The 23,919-nt window shown below is 40.5% G+C and overlaps 1 protein-coding gene across 1 annotated transcript in view; it reads left to right on the top strand.

Moving 5' to 3' along the window:
* lamc3 (laminin, gamma 3) overlaps positions 1-23,919 on the top strand; it is a 265,101-nt gene that overhangs the window by 37,669 nt on the left and 203,513 nt on the right. The window contains exon 3 of the mRNA XM_061733782.1: positions 7,008-7,138. Within this exon, the coding sequence (XP_061589766.1) occupies positions 7,008-7,138 (131 nt within the window). The remainder of the gene's footprint in view (positions 1-7,007; positions 7,139-23,919) is intronic.

Genomic DNA, 23,919 nt, shown 5'->3' with positions numbered 1-23,919 from the left:
AAGAAAGAAAGAAAGAAAGAAAGAAAGAATGAATTCCTACAGATACAATAGGGCCTTCGCACTGTAAGTGCTCGGGCCCTAATTACAGTCATGTAGAAGAGAAGTTAAAATGGAGGAGCATGTGAAAGTTGTCGGTCCAGTGAGGGGAATTTACATTTTTAAAACGGCACCGTTGATAAAGGTAAAGTTATGATTTCTTTGTGGAAAGCACACGGTCGCGAGCGCAGCCCCAGCTAACATTAGCAGCAAGGATGTTGCCACAGCGAAGCTGGTGAATGTTGCCAAGTGGATGTAAATGGATAGGACTGCATCTTCTCAAGTCTATTAAAAAATAAATGAATGCCACTCTTTTTTGTTATATCAATCTTTTGATCCGCCACAATAATTTATGAATTTAAAGGAAAACACCTGAAGTTGAGGGCTTTGTCTCAGCAATTTTTAGGTGAGATTAAAAGAGAGATGGATTAGATCTTAATTTAATTCTAATAATTAATCATTTCATTTCCAATACATTATAATCACATCCATATCTACTCACCAAAACACCAAACTTGTTTTAGTTTTGTTTGTTGCATGGCTTGATTGGCGAGACGGACTCAATATATTACATGGTAATATAGAATGGATGTGGACTGTGAGTCACCTGTTGCAATTAACCATAATTTAAGTACTAGTCTTGATATTTTCTTTTAAATGCAGCTTTCGTTTTGCTGGTTTTCTATGACCCTTCTGGAGTCTCGATTTTTGTTTTTTTCTCTTCTTTTTGGATCATTTTTGTGAAGGTAAACTTGCAGCCTCACTGATGCATTTAAACAACTGAATCAAGAAAGCGCGAGTGAGGCACAGACATAACTGAAGTATTTCCAAAATTAAATACCAGAAGGTTAATGAAATGAATATTGACATATCTTTTTAAAAAGGTTTGTGGGTTTTTGTTTTGTGGCCCAGTACCAAATGACCCACGGCCCGATACCGGTCCTCGGCCCAGTGATTGGGGAAAATTTCTGTGTTCTGATATCACTGATTCCTAGGATGCTGAGGGACTTCTTTCAATGTTTTTTTGACCACAATATCCATTCAAAATGCTCAAAGCCTTTTGACAGCTGTTGCATTAAGTGCCATATACAATAAAAGGTATCCAGGGATAATTAAGAGATATCAATCTTTGATTTGCATCAATAGCACAAATGAGGTTGGTCACAAAATATCTCTCTAAAAACGCATGTTTTCAAAAATGCTTCACGTACAGATAATGGTTGAATACATGACTTCTGCAAGTAGAAGCTCAGGGGTTCAGGGGTTAAAACAACACCCTGTATAGACTGTCAACAGAGCGTGAAAAGAAACGTTTCCCTCCTTGTGCTGCATCACAGTGCCATTTCCTTTGCTTATGGCTCAGGAAGCGCTATACATATTTTATGAGACTTAATACAGAAATTGCATTCTGCCTGTTTTATTAGCATTTTAATCCCATTGCAGGTTTGCTGCTCGGGTCTCAGTCAGTGGAGTTTTAATATGGAGACTTTACACTCCTAATCTGTGCTTTTATAATACATCTTCTTGCCATTTTTAGAGGTTGAGTAAAAGACTTCAAAAAATAAAACAAAACTCAGTCACTTTAGTGTTTTCTGTACATTTTGTCATAAATATGAAGCGCTTTGTTAATATCAATTATTTAATGTACCGTGTTTTATTGGCAAATGAAATTTTCATTGGAAATAAACAGCACTCACCTTCTAACATGGCAATTAGATGTTTTCTCTAAAGTAACACTTACTTCAAAGGAAGCGCTGTTGTCAAGTTTGTAAAGCTCTTTTTTGAAAAAATAATCAGGGAAAGATGAAAGCTGCTGAATGAATTTAAATTTAATTTGTTCAGTCATCCATTAAAACGTTTTGTCTGGCGCTGCTGCCACCGGTCCATCCTCTCTCGCACACCCTCCCTTTCACTCCAGAAATCTGTGTGGCAAATTGGAGCTACAGCGTTGAATGCCAATGAGTGGAAGCAGGGTGGGGGATACATATTAAGGGCACAGTGAACTTAAGCAATTAAATTAAAAAGTTATTAACTTTGGAATGAGGGACGCCGCTCTCTTTCCTGCGATTGCCTGCAGCCCCTCAGCACCGAAGGAAATGCGTAGAAATGGAGCGAAAGATGCAGGAAAAAGGAGGAAGAGGGGACTTTAGAGGTGAAGGTGAAGGTTATAAGCCCAAAGATGTCCTCTGCAGCAGTATGTCATCAAAATATGTCTGGTGTGAGGCTTGATGCAGTTCTATGTGTGAGAACCTGTGCGCTCTATCATTAGACAGCCATTACCTTTAGAAAAGGACTGGCTCATTGCCACTCTCTGCACCTCTTCCTATGTCAGCATCATTGTACCATTGTGAGCCCAAATTCCAAGGGAGTGTGAATCAAAGTTAATTAAGCTTTTGCTGTGGTTTGCACAAATCGTAAGTAATGGGCTGACTACTAATTAATCCAAAGAAACTGCTTCCTTTCAGAGCCGTAAGTGATATTTGGGACTATTACATAGTTAGCACTGTTTCATCAAGCATAACTAATAACTCTTCCACATTATAATAATCCCCCACAGGATGATAAATCAAGCACAATATTTGCTTTTATTGTGCGTGAGAAATAACATATCTAAAACAATTTGATTGAGCTGAAGGTCTGACTCAAAAGCAGGGATGAAGTCATGAATCTCATGTATTTTATTTTTTTAATTCATATTCATGAGATTAGTTTAGTGCTAACTAAAGATCATCACCACATGACCATATTTTTTGAATTTGAATCACATTAACTACGAACAGGAATGCAATTGTCCTGATTTTCAGACTTTTGGTCTTAAAGAGGAAGCCAATATCCGGAGGGATGAGGATGTTGATTTTAAAATTAAGTGTTCAGCCAACAAGTCTTAATCGTTTATAGGAAAAGTCATGACCGAGAAATCTCTGTCTGAACGAGCGACTTGTTGAATATAGTTTTATTACTCAGTAAATACTTTAATGCAGATGTTTACCCGGGGCCAGATGTATATATAAATGAGGCATAGACACAAAACCAATGTTTGTGTCTAGTGCCACATGTTTGAGTGAATCTAAGACCTTTCAGGCAAGTATCTTGGAACTGCAGACACCAATCGTTGTTTAATCCGCACGGTCGCACTGAGAAAACAAGACTCCAAAGACGAAGCCCTTTTTAAAAAGTTAACTTCTTTCTATATTTTTTCCACGGCGCTCTTCAGGCTATTTAAAGCTGAGAGCGATCACAGCAGGTACCTGGGAAGAAATTCTCAAAGGGCCAAGAAGTGTCATCTTTATTTCATTTCTTCCTCTCTACCAATTAAGCCATTTGCCTCTCTCTCTGAACAAAAAGACCCTAACTATTCTATTTTGCAAGAAAAGTATTGGAAGAGAAAAGTAAAAATGCTTTTCTTCATGCTCCATCAAAGCTCATTTTTCTTTGGTTCTGACAAAAGTTTACCTTAAATTCCTGCGTCTTAGATAAAATGTGTTTAAACATTGAACACGGAATACTTCTTAAATCCAGAGTTGTTTAGGATAACACTCCTGAAAATTTGATTCAGATCAATTTGAACATTTATAAAGTCTTGACTAAGTTAATGACATTGGGGAAACAAACTTTAATAATTTTTAAAATTCATCCCAAACGGTTTACATGTAGGATTAGTTTTAGGACGATTTGGTACACAACAGTCCCAAGAGACAAACAGAACTAGAGTCCAAACTTTGTTTGCCCTATAACAGGAACCGGAGAACACAGGAAGCTATCAATACGTGCTAAATCTAGCAAACAAATATGAATTTTTCAGCTGATATTTTGACATAAAAAAAATTATACGACTTAAAATTTAAATATCCATCCATCCATCCATCCATCCATCCATCCATCCATCCATCCATCCATCCATCCATCATCTGACATTTATTTTCTCTAAATTGAAGTAAAAGAAAAAGTTCCAAGTTTTTTTTAGGAATTATTCTTAATTACACAAGTAAATAAAGTCCAATCTTATCTTTCATACTCGATTTATTCTAAAGTAAACAACAAAGAGGAAGTGTATTGCCGAGGTCGATCGTATTCAGCATGTGGATGAACTGAGGCTTTGACTGTAAAAAGGGCTCAATCGATGTGAAATGTCACTGCATCTTGAATGTCTTTTTTCAGCAGCCCTTATTCTTATCATGTGAGATGCTGCAGGAAAATGATGTTGACTGTACCTCTTCCCAGCAACTGAAGAAATGTCTTAGTTCTTTGGGGAGGCTGGGTTTGGGGGTGGGGTATGGGACTGATCACTTTCAAGAATTTATGCATGTTTTGGTAAACTATTCAATTGAATCAATAAAATATTTTCTTTCTGAATTTTGCCCTGCTCTAAACAAATGTCATACATTTATGAGAAAAACGACAGATATAATTAAAGGAAGCTCTATATTAGCGTTGAATTCTTTAGTTTTTTCTTCCCTTTAACTTTGCATTTTCAATGAAGTTTTGATCCGAGTTGACAGCACAGGTCTCTCAAAATCCAAAAGGAATTAAAGCTGCAAGCAGCGATGAACGGGCCCTCGCACCCTTGTGCACATTCAGGCGTGCTGCAGTGGAAGCGCTTGTATGACTTGCATGTAGATTCTTCAGACCTGGACATTTAGCGGATGACACCAGCCACGACTCTCTATACCAAACCATTCAAAAGTTATGGCAGAAAGTAGGAACTATCAGATATCGACCAATCAGATGAAGGGGCGGGGCTAATTTGCAGAAATTATGTTCAAGGACTAAAAACTGAGTCCGATGACACCACCCACGAGTCTTTATGTCAAACTATTCAAAAGCTATTGAAGAAAATAGGATCTATGAAATGTCGACCAATCAGAAGAAGGGGCGGGGCTTATTCATGCCAATGAAGGTCAAATACTCAAAACCGAGTTCGATGACACTACCCACGACTCTATGTCAAACCATTCAAAAGTTATAGTAGAAAATAGGGACTATCAAATATTGACCAATCAGAAAAAGGGGCGGGGCTAATTAAGGCCAATGAAGGTCAAGTACTCAATACCGAGTCCGATGACACCACCCAGGAGTCTTTATGTAAAACCATTCAAAAGTTATGGCAGAAAGTAGGAACTATCAAATATGGACCAACCAGATGAACTGGGGGCGCGCTTTTTGGCATATATAGTCGCCACGGTAACGTTTTTGACTGAGAAAAGTAATGCGCGTAGTCGCAAGATGAAGATGCACATTTTGATGTATAACACACCTGGGTGCACGTTACGGTTCGGGCCGTATTAATTGCCGAAAGAATGGCATAAATTGCGCCAAAATTACAGAATTAAATCAAAATGGCCGACTTCCTGTTCGGTTTCGGCCATGGCGCCAAGAGACTTTTCTTTAAGTTGCGTCATGATACAGGTGTGTACCGATTTTCGTGCATGTACGTCAAACCGTATTGTGGGGCTTGAGGCACAAAGTTTTCCGGGGGGCGCTGTTGAGCCATTTTGCCACGCCCATTAATACAAACCGTGAAATATCAAATTTATCGCCAGGCCTGCCTTGCATGCAAAATTTGGTGACTTTTGGGGAACTATCAACTATGGACCAATCAGATGAAGGGGGGCGCGCCTTATGGCGTCTAGCGTCGCCACGGTAACACTTTTGAAAGAGAAAAGTAATGTGCATAGTCGCAGGATGGAGACGCACATTTTGATGTATAACACATCTGGGTTCACGATACGGTTCGGGCCGTATTAATTCTCGAAGGAATGGCATATATTGCTCCAAAATTATGCAATTAATTCAGAATGTTCAAAATGGCCGACTTCCTGTTTGGTTTCGGGCATGACGCCAAGAGACTTTTCTTTAAGTTGCGACATGATACAGGTGTGTACCGATTTTTGTGCATGTACGTCAAACCGTATCGTGGGGCTTGAGGCACAAAGTTTTCAAGGCGGCGCTGTTGAGCCATTTTGCCACGCCCATGAATGCAAACCATTAAATATCAAATTTTTTGCCAGGCCTGGCTTGCGTGCAAAATTTGGTGACTTTTTGGGCGCGTTTAGGGGGGCAAAAAGGCCTTCCTTTTGTCAGAACAATAAGAAGAAGAAGAAGAAGGAGAAGAATTCCTGCAAATACAATAGGGCCTTCGCACTGCAAGTGCTCGGGCCCTAAAAATTCCTACAGATACAATAGGGCCTAATAATCTGATGAGCTTCACCACCCATCCGATCCGGATCCCCCGCTGCCCCACTTCAACGTTTTCTCTTGAGAGTTTCTTCAAGAGTTTTGCAAGTTTTTCCCAAACCAGCTGAGAAACAAAAAGTTTGTGTGCAGCTATTTGTTTTAAAGTTGCTTGTGTTTGTGGATATGGACCCTCATTTGTTCTCTGTGGCCTCACTTATCTTCCACTCCACTTTTGTACTCCCCATTTCCTTTCATTCTGCTTTATCTTTTTTTGGTGTGCCCCTTCTTCTACAGTTGTTTCACCCCATCTATCTTTGCAGTAGGTTTAAAGGGAGCAGCTCATATCATATCAGGATTGGGAGTTTACCAAGTGTAATCAGTTATAGCAAAGTGGTGCATCAACATTTGTATTTTCATGTTTTCAGCTTTTGTCCTCATTAATCCCCGTCTTTTTTCACCTCTATCGCTCAATGATCAAGCCATTTCCTGATGCTGCACAACAACCCCTATCTGTTGATCCACCGACTCCCCATTTCAGCTAATCTCTTGTTTTCCCTCAGCTTTACATAATCTTTCCTCTTTTGCTTCTCTTCACCAAAGACCATTGTGTTCTTGCCCTTCTTACTCCCTGATTGTGCCTTCTCAAAGTGCAGCATCCCACAAACTGTCCCTGTGGTTCCATCCCCTTCCCATTCAGTCTGCAAAATGAGAGGGTTGTTTTTCCTTTTTCAGCTTGTTAGGGTTTTTTCACTCGCTTTGTTAGTCGTATCTTATTACCTTCTTTTTTTCTTTTCCAGGAATGGGTGACAGCCACCGACCTGCTCATCTCTTTGAATAGGCTCAATACCTTTGGGGACGAGTTTTTCAAAGATGCCAAAGTGTTGCGCTCATATTTTTATGCCATCTCTGATTTCTCCGTGGGTGGCAGGTAAGAGACACTTGCTATTGTACCAGAGTCCTTCCTATAAAGTTTCACTTTGGGAAATGGGATTGCATAAAGTATTTCTATTTTGCTTTTCGGTGAATCTGTAAGCATACATGAAAAATAATAATCTATGTTGTGGTTGTTGCCGCCGCTTTCCTGGAGTTGGATAATATGAACACAAGAATGATATGTTTTTTTTTAGGCTTTTATTTATTCGTAAGGGAGAGTTCGCGTTAATCCACATTAAAATTTAAAATCATTTGCAGAAGAAAAACAATCAAGTAAAGTGCTGTAAACTGCAGACTAAGTGCAGTTAAAAGTTAATTTTTATTGGACATTATTGTTTCTTTTACATTACTGGAAAATATCAATTGAAAAGCATTCCGGTTTTTGTTTTGCGAGATGTCTGTGAATTCTTGTCAATAATTCAGAGTTTTATCCCAGCTGTTTGGTAAAGCCTTGGAAAGGTCACCAGTCTTCAATAAGCCCATTAACAGGCCTTTTCCACTAAAGTCGATCCAGTCCAGGTTCAGAAGTGATACCAAACTTGGATCTAGCTCTTGTTTTTTCAAATAGCCTGATGTGAAGAACACATCAGTCTGGAACCAAGAAAACTGGTGCTACTCCGGTGTGAAAACCCCAACCTGATCTCACAAAAATCCGTGAAATGCCCATGACCTCTCACCACTATTTTCCGTGGCACCAACACGGAAATGCTATAATTCCGTGTGAGCACCACGGATATTGTACATTGATATTGTATAGTGTATGTGAAGTCAATGGGGAAGTCAATGGGTGATACATACACGGATTATTACATTATTATTATTATGTATATATTATTCTTTATTATAGTGGCTAAGTTATGAGTTTTTGATGCACAAGTTACTGTTTGTTACTGTCAGTTTGTAAAAGCATGTTTTTAACGCTGTTTTAACAGTGTTTTATTAGTGTTTAAATGATTTTTAACAGTATTTTGACGGTGAGTATTTAACCGTGTTTTCTAGTATTTAACGTATATTTGAGTATTTAACCATGTTGTTTGCTGTCACCATGACGACGGAGGTGGCGTAAGTGATGTGAAATTATTATTTTTAGCAAAACCACAAGCATTTCCTACTTCTAACCAATCAAAAGTGGTGCAATAACCTAACCAGACCTTAAAGTGGAAATGAAGCAGTCAGTCAAGTATACATTATTTGCTAAATGGATATCCACTCTATTCACCAATTATGTAATAAACATGAAAAACGTAATACAATAAAAAATAAAAAGAACTCCCGTTATAGCTTTCATAGCACGGACGCCGCCATCTTGGCCGTGACGTCACGGGGTTGGTTGGCTTCGCGGGAGTCCACAGACAGAGGTAGAGGTAGAGGTAGTGAGAGACAGAGACAGAGGAAGATAGAGACAGAAAAAGATCCAGATAGAGAAAGATAGACATTTATAGATAGAGATAGTGACATATAAAGACAGTTGTATATAAAGACAGTGATCTATATTAGTGATCAGAGTAAAAGAGGTAGCCTAGATAATTTGACAGACAGTCAAAGACGGAGACAGACAGACGAGATGGAGACTGAGGAAGAGCCACGACAGGACAGAAGAAGACAAGTCGGAGGTCATTATTGCATTGCTCCTGGGTGTAATAATGAATTTTACCGGGTTAAGGGCAGGGACAAAGCAGTCCATTTCCATAAACTGCCACTGAAACGGAGCGCAGTACTGCGGTGCTGGTTAACGGCGCTGAAAAGGAAGAGTCCGCCCATGGGCGCTGACTCTCGTGTTTGCAGTGAACACTTTTTGGAGGGAGATTATGTTGAGGAAAAGACCTTTGACAAGACCTCTGGCAAATTAGTTATTCACAGGACCAACAGACTAAAGCCAGAGGTTGTGCCATCTGTCTTTGATTTTTCTCAGTATAACTGGTGCTCTACAGACCGCCCTGTACACACTGACAGCCAGTCATCAGTCCGCCGCAAGGAAAGAGCAGTGAGACGCACCAAAGAGGCAGGGAAGAGACAGGTAATAGCCCCTAACGCAAAGGCAGTATTCAAAAACATCAGTCACAGAAACCTAGCTGTTTGACATCATCATCACTGAAATAAAGTTTCACATCTCCCGCATTGAACACATCTTTCATTCCAAACAACAGCACTCATAACACCTGTCGCTGACAGCACAGACACTCCCCCTAGATTTCCATATCATCTCTGCATCAGAAGAGTTTAGCTATACAATATAGCAGCCAAAAAGACAGTCAGAAATTAAAAATGAACCACATCTATTATAAACATCCGGGCTACAAAGCAATTCAGCCAAAACCTACGTTTTTCCACACCATACTGCTTCGTAAACAAGAGAAGCTAACAGCTGATGCACACAAATATCTGGACAGCAATAACGTTGAACAACTACTTCATGACAGATACTGTCAAATATCTGTCTCTAGACACAAATAGCCTACTGGTAACTATTACCAATTACGCCAAATAAAAAAAACTAAGTCTTGTGTCCCCTTTTGCCTATTAAAAAGGCTACCTCTGGTTGCTAACTTCACTTATTTGTGATGAATCATTATTGCACACGATGATGAAAATGTCCGCTTTTTCCAATAAAGAGGATTTACTTACAGATCGTGTTTTCCAATACAACGAAATGCATCCAACTTCTTCTGGGTTTTACGTCCATTTTCCACTCAAACAACAATAAAAAAAACGTAGCTTTTATACTCCACAGCACGGTCAAAAAAGTTCACCTCTGCTCTGCAGCAACACCTGCGTCCATCAACATGGTGTGCAATCATCACCGTGATAAAATTAATTTACTTTTTTCCCAAGTGACAGTGCCGCCCCTCCCCCTCCCCCCCTCGCTCTCACATTTAGAAATCAAAGTTAAGATTAGAATAGAAACTAGATTATCAATAATAATACTTATGATTAATATTATCATTATTAATAATAATAAAGATACTAGAGTATTTCATTAATCACAGGGAAATTAGTTTTACAGCACCCACTTGACACAAATCAAATCAAAAACAATGAAGTACGTAAAAGAAATCCAATTAAAAGATATTATATTAATTATATACAACAAAATACATAAACTTCAATATAAAAATATAAATAGCATACATAAAAATAGAATAGGCAGTGGAGATATACCCATAACTATAATATACTATGTCCTGAGTATACACTGCGCAATGATGTAAATTCCATAATACACTGCACATTAGTGGAAGTAAGGTGGATATTGCTGAAATAGCAAAGTGCATTATTACCCATGGATGTAAGAAATAACTTTACATTAATACTAGTATAAATTGTCACAAAAGTATAATAACTAGTAATATATCATTCACAGGGGAGGATAGGCACTACTGAGAAAAGACGTCAGATCACTGAGGAGAAAACTACTGACATATGATTCTGGCTGCTACATTCCATACATTGGTTTCAACAAGAAATGTGATATCAACATAATAATTTAGTTAATTTTTCCCGGTATTTACACATGTGAATTTCATGATAATAAAACACCAAAATTAAGTACTTTTAGTGATTTAACCCACACCACAACCAGAACTGGTAAAGACATTGAACCAAAAACAATTGCCCGAAACCACCACTTTAACAAAATATAAGAATAACTGGATAGTTTTCAATGCATGGCTATTGTAAAAAATAACAACACAACACATGTATCAGTATATGATTCTTTAATATGTATTCAGCATATCAGTACAAAGTATTTCATGTTAAGGTTGTCGACATAATTTGGGTACCTAAAAACAGTAAATCTTGTTAACAGGTTGAGCAGACATGCATGCAACTGGTGGCCAGCAGCAAATCCCCAGAAGCTGACATCAGTGAGGACGTAGGGCAGAAGACAGGCAGTGTCCACATTCAGTCAGTCAGTGTCAGCACCCAGACTGATACATTCGAGCAGCACACACAAGAGGGAGGAAATAAGCAGTACGTTTGCACAGGCACTTTAACTGATGATATAGTTACCAACCAAGTCATCAAAAATGACCATTCATACCCTACTTCTACTACATACTCTCATACATCATCTATGGAAGGCCACGCCGCAGCGAGGTCCCCACCATCTCAGCAAGATCTCGACCTTAGCAGTGAGGGCTGTGAAGAGTCTGAGGAGGAGAGCTTGATGGAAGTGAGTCAAGACAGTGTCAGTGAGGATGAGTTTGACTTGAGTGGTGAAGGAAGCATCAGTGATGAGGAGCAAAGTGTCAGTGATGAGGATGAGGATGTCTCTCAAGAAGGAAAAAGTATAGTGTCAACAGGAGAATTGTTGAAGCTCTTCCGTGTGTGCCACTGGGAAGGTTGTGGCAAATGTTTGGTGAGGTCACCAACAGTCACCAAAAGTGGATTTGGCCTCAGGGTTAACACCGAGTGCATTGATGGCCATGACTATCAGTGGCATTCCCAGCCTTTAGTTAGAGGAATAATGGAATGTAATGTTTCTGTCCCTGCTGCTGTGTTTGTCACGGGAAATGAGTGTAGTCCATTCATGGAGGTGTGTGATACCATTGGTCTGGAAACCATCTCAAAAAGACAGTGGTTCAACATACAGAAGGCCTATGTCATCCCAGAGGTCAACCATGCGTGGACAGTACACAATGAGGCTGTACTGAGTGCCCTATATGACCAGCCGTTAACTCTGACAGGAGACGGCAGATATGACAGCCCAGGTCACAGTGCTACACACGGAACCTACTCACTCCTGGACGCCAAGTCGAAGTTGGTTGTGGCGCAGGAAACTGTATCAGTCACAGAGGTGAAGAACAGTTATTGGCTTGAGGTGGAGGGTCTGGAGAGGTGCCTTTCCAAGTTAGGAGACCATGATGTGACCATATCTGTTTTGGCAACTGACTGCCACCCATCAGTACAGAGAGTCATGCGCGAAGAATATAAATACATACAGCATGAATATGACCTCTGGCACATTGTGAAGTCCGTCAAGAAACGACTCCTGCACTGTCACAACGAGGAGTTGTTTGAGTGGATCCGAATGATCACAAACCACCTCTGGTTTTGTGTCACAACATGTGAGGGAAGTGTGACCAAGTTAAAAGAGAAGTGGATTTCACTCCTGAGTCACATTACAAACGTGCACCACTGGGTATCTGGTGAGACCATGACCAAGTGTGAGCACCCTCCCTACACACCTGAGGAAGAGAGCCAGCGTCCGTGGCTCCTCCCAAGCTCTGCAGCGTTCCAGCACCTGCAGAAGATTGTGCTTGACAAGCTGCTCCTGAAGAAATTGGAGAAAACCACACTGGGCATTCATACGGGACAGCTGGAAAGTCTTCACTCCCTGTACACAAAGTACGCCACAAAGAGGAAGAAATTTCTGAGAGACAGTTTAGAAGCACGTCTGCGTCTTGCTGCACTGGATCACAACAGTAACGTGAACAGGGAAACTGCTAAAACTGCAAAAGGTGAGGAGCAACATAAACACCAGTACTCAAAGGCTGCTCAGCGATATGTGGTGTCCCCACTGAAGGTGGAGAAGGATTACACCTTCAGGAAGAACATTGTGGCAGGAGTCGTCAACAGATGCAAGTCGGCTTCCATCCGGGCAACACTGCAGGAGCTGAAAACCGAGAGTCGGATCACTCTGGCCCAGCATAAAGGGGTGGAAAGACCAGAGAAAGCACTGTCTGTTGCCAAGCATCTGAGCAGATTTCAAAGCTGAAATGACATTAATGATTATATAGCAGAGTTCAGTTTGACAGAAATTTTTTTTCAAATTTAGAGTTCTAAAATGTATTTAATTGTAAACATTAGGTATGAAATATAGATAATACAATATATATAATATATATATATATATATATATATATATATATACACACACACACACACACACACACACACACACACATATACATATATATATATATATATATATATATATATATAATACAATATATATATATATACTATCCCTAGTAAGCATAGAAACCTACATCATCATATATATAGGCGTACTCAAATCCGTGGTACTCCAGGGAGGGAAAAATGTCTCTGATGGAGCCGACCACGCAGGCTGGAACTGGGATGCGGTTCCTCCTCCCCAGATATCCCCTGGCCCAAAGAGTGAACTGCCTGTAGGCAGTCAGCCTAAAGAGACTGATGAAACAGAAATGTATTGGTTAGATTTAGTTATAAGTGATATACATTCTGATTGTTTATATATAATACTTATGTTTGATATTTTTGAAGTATGCCTTTTGTATACTGCTTTATTCTATGCATTTCATTGAATTGTTAGTTGTTTTTGAATGTTTAACAATGAGTTATGTTGAAGTGAAGAATGTGGTTGAAGTAAACTTTTCTGGATGGATGAAGACTTGGTGAATGTAATTGTAGGCTAAATCTTGTCCCACTGGCAGATTTTTCTACTTATTTCAAGTGAAAATTTACTTGAAACAGGTGAAAATGGTCAAATAAGTTATTTTTATGGTGTTATTTTTCTGGTGATGACTCTAAATGTTGAAATAGCAGTAAAACCACATTAATTGATGAAATGACATAAGGGATGGAAAGGAGGGTGGCAGTTTTACAGGTGGGGATGATTTGGACCAGTTTTAATTTCAGGGGGGGGGGGGTGCCATCCCCCCTCATCCCCCCTCAACTCGAGTAGCCTACTGCTCACACGGAACTCAGAACTTCTTCATAAATAACTCAAAAATCCCAGAGAGAAAAAAAACACCAGCAAGCTAACAAACAAACAAACAAACAAACCAATAAAGCTCTGAGTTAACAAAACGTACCAGGAATGAACAACTGGCAGCCCCGCTGTTTTAACCTCTCATCCTCATGAGCTGCAGGTGTGTTTTAAGGCTGATTTATGGTTCCGCGTTACACCAACGCAGCCAATACGCCGTGGGTTACGCGAACTACGGCGTACCCTACGGCGAAAGCTCCGCGTCGATTTAACGCGGAACTATAAATCAGGCTTCACAGCGCGACTCACTGTGCTCCCGGCTCGTACTTCTCGCCGTGCGCAGCTCTCGCCGACTCCGCGCTCATATATTTAATAAATTTATAAAGCCCATATATTTATAAAGCCTCACTCACAGCGAACTACTATCATTGTTAGCTAACAACTGTTAGCATCAACTAGCTAGCGCTAGGATTTAGCTAGTAATTATCACCAATTATCGGTCAATTAACGTTTTACAGTATGTTACGAAAAACTGCACATGAAAACATTGTTAGCACTGAAACTATCATCCCTGTCTCTGGCCAACACCATGTAGTGTGTATGTTTTTCGTTTACTGTAGTTTCACTTACCTGCTGTTGATAGGACGCACCAGGGTCTCCGCTCGGACATCTCTCAGGGACAGCATAGCCACCTCCAGCACATCCACCTCTCGACACAGCATGTTATAAGAGCGGTCCATCGTGATGCATATCTGACCACGCAATAAATGGTCCAGTTCAGCCTCGTGGCAGCAGATGCACTCCGGCACGGTGGGCATCACCGTGCATAAACCACACCTACACCAGGTAGTGTTGCCGACCCGCTCCTCCCCCAAAACACCCGGCTCCTCCACGACTTCTTCCTCCCTAACCATCACCACCGCTCGGTTCCCTCGTCTAATAGGCTCAAAAGCATAAGCCATAGGGTTGCTGACCTCCACAGTCCTCTCAATCTCGTCCTCATCCATGATCTTTTGCAAAAACCACTTGCTGTCCTGTCTTGCCAATAGAGCGTTCAAAGCACCAACCAACCCCGTGACGTAAGCACCGACGTCACTTCAAGATGGCGGCTCGCTAGCCAGAGAACTAGTTAGAAACTACGAAAATAAATGTGTTATTTCTATGGGTTTCACAATTTAAAAAAAATCAGATTTTAGACAAAGTCGTTTTTTAAATATATTTGACCACTACCAGTGCCAAACCATGCACGTTTCATTTCCACTTTAAAGGGAACCCTGCCTATTAAGACATGTAGGTCTTAAAAGATAAATGTTGGTATCAATTATAACAATGTGATATAAAAAACCTTTTTGATGTCTTCGTTTTTATAAATAAAAATGTAAAAATAAATTGAAAATATAATTTAACTCGTAGGTTGCCATTGTTGTTTACACCGCAATGCATTCTGGGTAGTGACGTCAGACGGTGGCACCTGCTAGCCCCCGTCCACTGTTTTGACACCCAGAAACACAGATCAAAACACAGTTAAACAGTAAGGTGACGGCGCACCTACAAAAAAGTAAAAAAAAAAAAAAAAAGTACAGCACCATAAAGCATGAACTATAAAAACACCATAAAACTCAGACAGACTAACAGACCACAAGTTTCAACTAGCAGATAGCCGATGCTACAATAAAAACCCCAGCCAGATCTGGCGTCATTAAATTAAATAAAGATGTTCTTGCCTATTTGACGCGAAGTCTGCGCCTCCCGTTTTGTCAAAGTCCCGGGCCAGTCCCCTCAGCCTCTGGTCTGTCATCAAACGGTGGACCTAGCACTGAGGCCGATTTTAGGGGGTGGCAGGGGTGGGCTATGCCCACCCAAACGTGCATCCTGCCCACCAGCGTCTCCATCCCGGCGAGAGCGGAGAGCGGATGGCGGTGCGCTGTGTGTCAGGTATACAGTAGTTTCTGACCGTCATAGCTCCAGCCTGGATAAAAATAAAAAAACATGTTTTGTTTTTTTTATTCTTTGGTGGGGCTAATCTTTCAATGTATTGATACTTTTCCTAATTACAGTCATACATTGTCATTTGGGCTAGAATATACCTTATTTTACCTACCAAATTCATCCTGGGTCAGAATGACATACAGTAACATTGCTGTATGTGAAGTGATTTACCCTTCACTATACAGCTTTATGCTAATCAGCGCCATATTTGTAGTCACATTGGTTTGGTTAACCCTAACGTATAAAAACGTTTTAAAAAACATATCAATTGAATATTTCTATTATGTAGTGCATCTGAAATAGTAACAACATTGTATAGAGATGATGTATGTTAAGGAATTGTAAATATGTTTGTTTATTTAGGATACTTAATTTAACGTCATGTAAATTACATTGATGTTTTCACAGTGATTCAATATAAGTTGTAAATGTACCTGTGTACGGTTTATTTTAATATTTACCGTTGAAAAGCACAATATATTTAACGGTTTACTTCCACATCCATAGCAACAGTAATCAATGACCACACATCCGCGATCGGGGCACTCGTCACGTGATCAGGATCCTCGCTCGTCACTCTATGACGTAGAGGGGATGCCCAGGGAATTCCCTGTGGTGACGAAATGGGAGACTGGTTAAAACAATGAATTTAAATATTGCCTGTCTCCACTTCCTGGTTCAAAAGCAATTAAAAATTATATTTTGTGGCTGGACGATGCTCTGGTTAAGGTCTGGTTAGGTTATTGCACCACTTATGATTGGTTAGAAGTAGGAAACGCTTGTGGTTATTGCTAAAAATAATAATTTCACATCACTTACGCCACCTCCGTCGTCATGGCGACAGCAAACAACATGGTTAAATACTCACCGTCAAAATACTGTTAAAAATCATCAAAACACCATTAAAACACTGTTAAAACAGCGTTAAAAACATGCTTTTACAAACTGACATAATAAACAGTAACTTGCGCATCAAAAACTCATAACTTAGCCACTATAATAAAGAATAATATATACATAATAATAATAATGTAATAATCCGTGTATATATCACCCATTGACTTCCCCATTGACTTCGCATTGTACAATATCCGTGGTGCTCACACGGAATTATAGCATTTCCGTGTTGGTGCCACGGAAAATAGTGGTGAGAGGTTGTGGGCATTTCACAGATTTTTGTGAGATCAGGTTGGAAAACTCTGCTGGGCTAGATGCAGGACCAGGGGCCTCATGTACAAAACGTGCGGCGCACCAAAAATGTGCGCACGCCACTTTCTACGCTCACGTTCGGATGTTCAAAAAGTGACCTGAATGTGAAAAGTTGCGGCTCTTCACGCACACATCAAGGCTGGTGTACGCACTTTTCTAAGGTTCTGTCCGTTGGCAACACTCACTGGTGATGCAACGAAGTCCAAAATAAAAAGAAACGTGACGTCAACAATAAGTTCACGACCACACATGAAGGACACGGCAGTCTCCACATCCCCAGATAAGTTATACACAAGTGGAACTGCAACAATCTCACAATCAACCACATGAACATATAAAAGGTAGGAGCACAACATCGAACCTGTCAATCAAAATTACAGCCTTGGTTCTGTTAGAGGACCCTGCTGATGCAGGATCAGGAGGGAGTCTTCAGGTACCACACTGATCTGCTGGTCCAGGATTTTGATCATCAGCTGATTTAGAGCACCATGAGGATCCTTCTGGATCGATTCACCAGTTGATGACAGGTCAGACATCTCTCAGTCACCATGACGACCATATGGGACGACTACTTGAGATAAAAGCCAGATCCTAAAATATCCCATAACTGTGTCTGAACAGACAAACATTAAAGAACCGCTTCGCTAAAGTTGTCTTTTTAAAATAAAACTAACATGTCACTGAAAGTTTGGTTGGCACAAACTGATGTGACTCAGCAACATATGAATAAAGTTTTTATTGAATGTTTAGGCTACTTTCAGAAAGTGTTTCTCCGGTGATGGAGGCCAGGACCCAGACCGGTCTCTCCTCCTGGGGATGGAGGCCAGGACCTAGACCAGTCTCTCCTTCCAGTGATGGAGACCGTTCTCTTCTCCCGGTGATAGAGGGTGGGACATAGACCAGTCTCTCCTCCCAGTGATGGTCGCCGGGACCCAGAACGGTCTCTCACCCCGGTGATGGAGGCCAGGACCCAGACCGGTCTCTCCTCCTGGGGATGGAGGCCAGGACCTAGACCAGTCTCTCCTTCCAGTGATGAAGGCCGGGACCTAGACCGGTCTCTCCTTCCAGTGATGGAGACTGGGACCTAGACCGGTCTCTCCTTCCAGTGATGGAGACCGGTCTCTCCTCCTAGTGATAGAGGGTCCTTCCAGTGATGGAGACCGGTCTCTCCTCCTAGTGATAGAGGGTGGGACATAGACCGGTCTCTCCTCCCAGTGATAGAGGGTGGAACATAGACCAGTCTCTCCTTCCATTGATGGAGGCCGGGACCTAGACCGGTCTCTCCTTCCAGTGATGGAGACCTGGACCTAGACCGGTCTCTCCTTCCAGTGATAGAGGGTGGAACATAGACCAGTCTCTCCTTCCATTGATGGAGGCTGGGACCTAGACCGGTCTCTCCTTCCAGTGATGGAGACCGGAACCTAGACCGGTCTCTCCTTCCAGTGATGGAGACCGGTCTCTCCTCCTAGTGATAGAGGGTGGGACATAGACCGGTCTCTCCTCCCGGTGATAGAGAGTGGGACATAACCGGTCTCTCCTCCCGGTGATAGAGGGTGGGACATAGACCGGTCTCTCCTCACAGTGATGGAGGCCGGGACCCAGACCGGTCTCTCTTCCCAGTGATGGAAGCTGGTCTCTCTTCCTGGTGATGGAGGCTGGGACCTAGACCGGTCTCGCCTCATGGTGATGGACACCAAAGTAATACAGCGACTTTGTTCTTTATTTCTCTCGTTTGCATCTCGATAATCACGTTGGCACAACTTGTCTTTATTTCTGCAACGTATGAATCAGATTGTGATGCTCCATGGATTAATATTAGTTTATGTTCATCAGATTGTTATACTTATGAGAGAGGTGATTGCGGACATCCACAATGCCAACTATAAGACTTAAAACACGTATACAAGTATATTGGGCTTAATCTGTTAGTATGTTAGTCACGTGACAGCAGAACGGAACGAGGAGCCGTTTTTCGCTCACCAACTTATGTTATGGTCTCAATTCTTAAAATACAAACAAGAAAAAATGAGTGTAATGATGCACTAATGCTAAATATAAACAATCACAAACCCTTATGAACATAATAAACCCACAACTCTTCACAGAACGCAACACAAAGCAAAGGACAAAAAAACACATAATGCAATGTGGTCAACACAATCTAGCACATTACTCTTTTACAGCTTAAATAGGTAGAAATGCCCACAAATAAATTATTCTTCCATTCTCAACTTCTGACAGGAGTGTCTCCATCTCATGGTCGATTTTTTATTTTTTTTTCCCTACTTGTTCTCCAAAGTTCCTTGTTAGGATGAACTATTTTTAATGGATATTTAGCCTCATTTTCATATTCAAATATATTTACTTGAGGGAGGAGACAGGGCGGAGTGTCGTGCTCTTGCATGTGCGCTCAATTCCACGTTGATTGTGATGTTCAAAGAAACGTGCTTGGATTTGGGTATACGCACATTTTTGAGAATCTGAATTTTTTTTTTGGGTACACATGATTTCCACAGAAGGATTCACGATGGAATCCAAGCACTCTTTGTACATGAGGCCCCTGGTGATTTCAGGAGTGGTGGTGAGTAACATCATGGTGATAGGCCCCAGTGCAAATATTTTTTTGTGGCCCCACCCCCTGTCCTAAACAAATGCGCACACAGTATACACACACACACACACACACACACACATGAACAGCCACTATAGGAACCTGTTGCCATGTCTATTGTTGCCCATGTAGGCTTACGTTGTGACTGGCCACATTCACCCTGCAAAGCAGTGGGAATGTCCTCCTGGCCCCCTGGCAGTCGTTTTAATGCTGTTTCATTTATGGAGGCAAGGGCGAAACTTTAGTTTCAGAGGTGGGGGGGACACAAGTAACGGTACATTTGTGCGTGTAGCTGTAGCGTGGATGTGCAGTGTGGCTTTGTAAGACTATGTGTGTGTGAATGCAAACAAACAATTTTAATATGGATTTACTTTTTTAGACACTTTTTAACTTTTTTTTCCTGATATATGTATTTATTATTATTTTCGTTTAGTGCTATACAATAATAAAAAAGAGTCTTTAATCTTGTGACCTCTTTTTCTGTGGGCATCCTTTATTTTTGATAAACGCGCCGCGTCCTGGCTGTCTGTCTGTGAAGACTAATTTATGGTTCTGCGTTAAGTCGACGCAGAACCTATGCCGTAGAGTTACGGCGTTAGTTACGTGGCGACGCGCACTGTGCGGTGCGCGTCGCCGCGTCCCTACGCCGTAGGCTCTGCGTTGGTGTAACGCGGAACCATAAATCAGCCTTGAGCAGCTCTGAGGGGAGGAGGGGAGGAGGGAGCGGGAGCGGGATGCCGTCGCACAGAGAGTGTCTTGATGATTCGCAATTACAGGCTGAGCCTACCGTTAGTTCTTAAACTATAAAAAGTGGGGGGGACAAAAACATGATTTTGAAAAGTGGGGGGGACATGTCCCCCCTGTCCCCAGTGGAAATTGCGCCCATGTATGGAGGTAGCTAGCAAGCTATCCTCTGGCTGGACACTGGCTTTTACTTCGGTTACAGTAAAAAACTTATCTTATTATGGCCCGAGCACTGACAGTGCGAAGGCCCTATTGTATCTGTAGGAGTTTTTAGGGCCCGAGCACTTACAGTGCGAAGGCCCTATTGTATCTGTAGGAGTTTTTGTTTTTCTCGTTTTTCTTCCGACGAAATGATGGCCTTTTTGCCCCCCTAATCGTGCCCCAAAAGTCACCAAATTTTGCATGCAAGCCAGGCCTGGCGAAAAATTTGATATTTAATGGTTTGTATTAATGGGCGTGGCCTAATGGCTCAACAGCGCCCCCTAGAAAACTTTGTGACTCAAGCCCCACAATATTGTTTGACATACATGCACGAAAATCGGTACAGACCTGTATCATTTCACAACTTAAAGAAAAGTCTCTTGGTGCCATGGCCGAAACCGAACAGGAAGTCGGCCATTTTGAATTAATCGTGTAATTTTGGCGCAATTTATGCCACTTATTCGGCCGTTAATGCGGCCCGAACCGTAACGTGTTACGTGTAATGTGTAGTTCCTATTTCCTGCAATAACTTTTGAATGGTTTGACATAAACACTCGTGGGTGGTGTCATTGGACATGGTTTTGAGTCCTTGAACATAATTGGCACAAATTAGCCCCGCCCCTTCATCTGATTGGTCGATATCTACTTTTTGCCATAACTTTTGAATGGTTTGATATAGAGAGTCGTGGCTGATGTCATCCGCTAAATGTCCAGGCTGAAAACTCACATCACGTCATCGTGTCATCATGACTGACAGGTAGTCTACTAAGGTGACTGGACTATTCCATTCACAAAAAAGAAAAATCTTCCTCCTTCATGGGCTCCTGATGGCGTATGGGTCCCGGTGCAGCTACACCGGTTGCACCGCTGATATTTACGCTTGTGCCACCAACCATTCAGACCACCATTAAATCTTATCCGAGCTAATTAAGTAGAGAGGAGATCAGTGATAAGGAACTAAAAAAAAAACAAAAGGTCACTTAGAAAAGCAGCATTGGTCTGTGGGCTCCCTTTGCAACTATGGTTAATGACCAAAGTGTGAAACGAATTTGACAGCGCAACGAGATATCAACCAGTATTGATTGGTAACCATGGAAGCAGCAGTGAAATGACAACTTTAAATGCTTTAAAATCAGCAGTCAGTGTCTGACGCACTGCATAAATCAACATTCACATATGCTTTTTTATAATGTATTTTTCATCTTCATTATCAAACACTGCAGGGCCCTCACTCCTTGATGTTTATGGGACCCGCTCAGAACAGCATCTAAAATCCCTGTTTGCAGCAGCGTTTTGAAATGCATAGAAAAAAATGTTCAGAAAAAGCAACTGTATAACCTTTCTCATCAAAAGGCTGTCAACAGAGATAAGATTTGAAGAAAAGGAATATAAATATTATGATCTATGTCTTTGTGGACTCTGATCTACTACAGAAATTTAAAGGACACTGAAGGTAAGATCAAACTATATCCAATGAGATGCAGTGATGTAATGACATAGCTCTGAATTGGTTTGAGCTGTAACAGAGCTGTAGTGGCAAACATATAGTGCAGAAGAAACTACAAAGTTTCTGGCATCTTTTAAGTCACCATTGTGGGAGTGGACCAGGTCAGTCACTGTAGCACAGGGAACTGCAACCACACAGGAATATAAATGACCAGGTAAAAAATAAAGTATTAACAGTATTATATGCAATTTATGCTTTTTTTTGTTAACTTGTTAATTTGTTGATTATTTAAAAATCTAAAGACGGTTATTGATAAATATGAATATATGAATATGACAGTATTTTAAACATGTTTACATATGAAACATAATTTCACTGTACTACTGACAGGAGAAAAACCTTAAAACAACTCTATTTTCTGAGACCTTTGTAATACGCATAATCAAAACGGAAAAACAAGTAATTTATAATAAAACATTTTTATTGCGTAAAAAATACATTTATAAAATGAAAAAAAAGTATCTGATGTATTCATAATTTTACAAAGCAAAATTAGAATCTGTTAAAGAGAAAAGTGGGAGTGTTTCCTTAATTTTAATATATAATAATAATCTTTTTGAGTGACATTTTGCTGCTTTTTTTGTACCAAAAAGTCAAGAGAAGTTAAATTGTTCTTTAAAAGAAAAACAACTATATTTATATTCATAATGTAACATTTGAGCAGTTGAATATTGTTCCTTGCTTTTTTTTGGTTGTTACTTATTAATGGGAAATGGATAGCAATATATTATTTGCCTTAATAACCAGGTGGTTAGGTGATTTATCTCAACATGTCCAAAATACTTGAGTTGAGCACAGCTTACAATGGATTAATATGATTTTTTTTTTTTTTATTAATTATATAGTAACAATGGATGAATATTGATATGATTCATAAATGTATGCACACTGTATATGAACATATATATACATTGACCTTTTAGACATCCATACAGATGTGAACTTGCACCCAAATACAATACTTAATTGTATGCCCTTTTATGCATTTACGCTTAGAGACCTGTATAATTTAGAACTTTAAAAAAGAACTGGCTATGAGTGCTATGTGGATAATGAGACTGATTAGTTGGAGGGTCATTGGTACTGTGTTGATTATGGATTATTGCTAAATACTGTCTTCAATAATGACAAACAAATGTATGAACACCTATCTGTGAATATGTACACTTTATCATTTTACCAACTTTATAAATAACATATTATATTGGTTGGTGCATAGTATGTAACAATTCATGGCTAACATAATATTGATAGCAATAGCGTCTAACAGCCAAGATTCTCCATCCATCTTCATGATTGTCTCGGACAGAATGGGGTTTTAACTCAAAGAAACGTTCTTAATCCTGAAGTACACTTAAAAAATATTGGAGTAAAATATTTGTCACACAATGTTTATTCACGTGAGCCTAATTTTGGGGACATACAATTGGATAACAGTTGGATAATGTCTGCGTGAAAAGCAGGAGACTGCTTGCTGTCAGTTAATTAGAATTTAATGAAAGGAAACTACAAACTAAAAGAAAAATAATTCCCCACCCTCTTTCCACTCCTTTTGGTTTGTTGCCGTCAGTAATGAGAAAGACTATGTCACCACAGACCATGCTGTACCTTGCTGCTGCAGATAGAAGTGGACGATTAAGTAGTTGAGATGAAGCCTTCAGAGAGAGTATAAACTTGATCTGACACCTGTCATAAACACTTAGGATCACTGCAGCGGCATGACAAATTACACACCAAAGTCACAACACCTGAGGGACAGACTCGCATAGCAACATGTTGCCCTTATAGCAAAGGCATTCTGTACAAGTACACATGCCTTTA

The sequence above is a fragment of the Cololabis saira genome, chromosome 11 (assembly GCF_033807715.1).
Source record: "Cololabis saira isolate AMF1-May2022 chromosome 11, fColSai1.1, whole genome shotgun sequence".
Classification (NCBI taxonomy): Eukaryota; Metazoa; Chordata; class Actinopteri; order Beloniformes; family Belonidae; genus Cololabis; species Cololabis saira.
The sequence above is the reverse complement of the archived record's forward strand: the minus strand, read 5'-3'. Positions and strand labels throughout refer to the sequence as shown.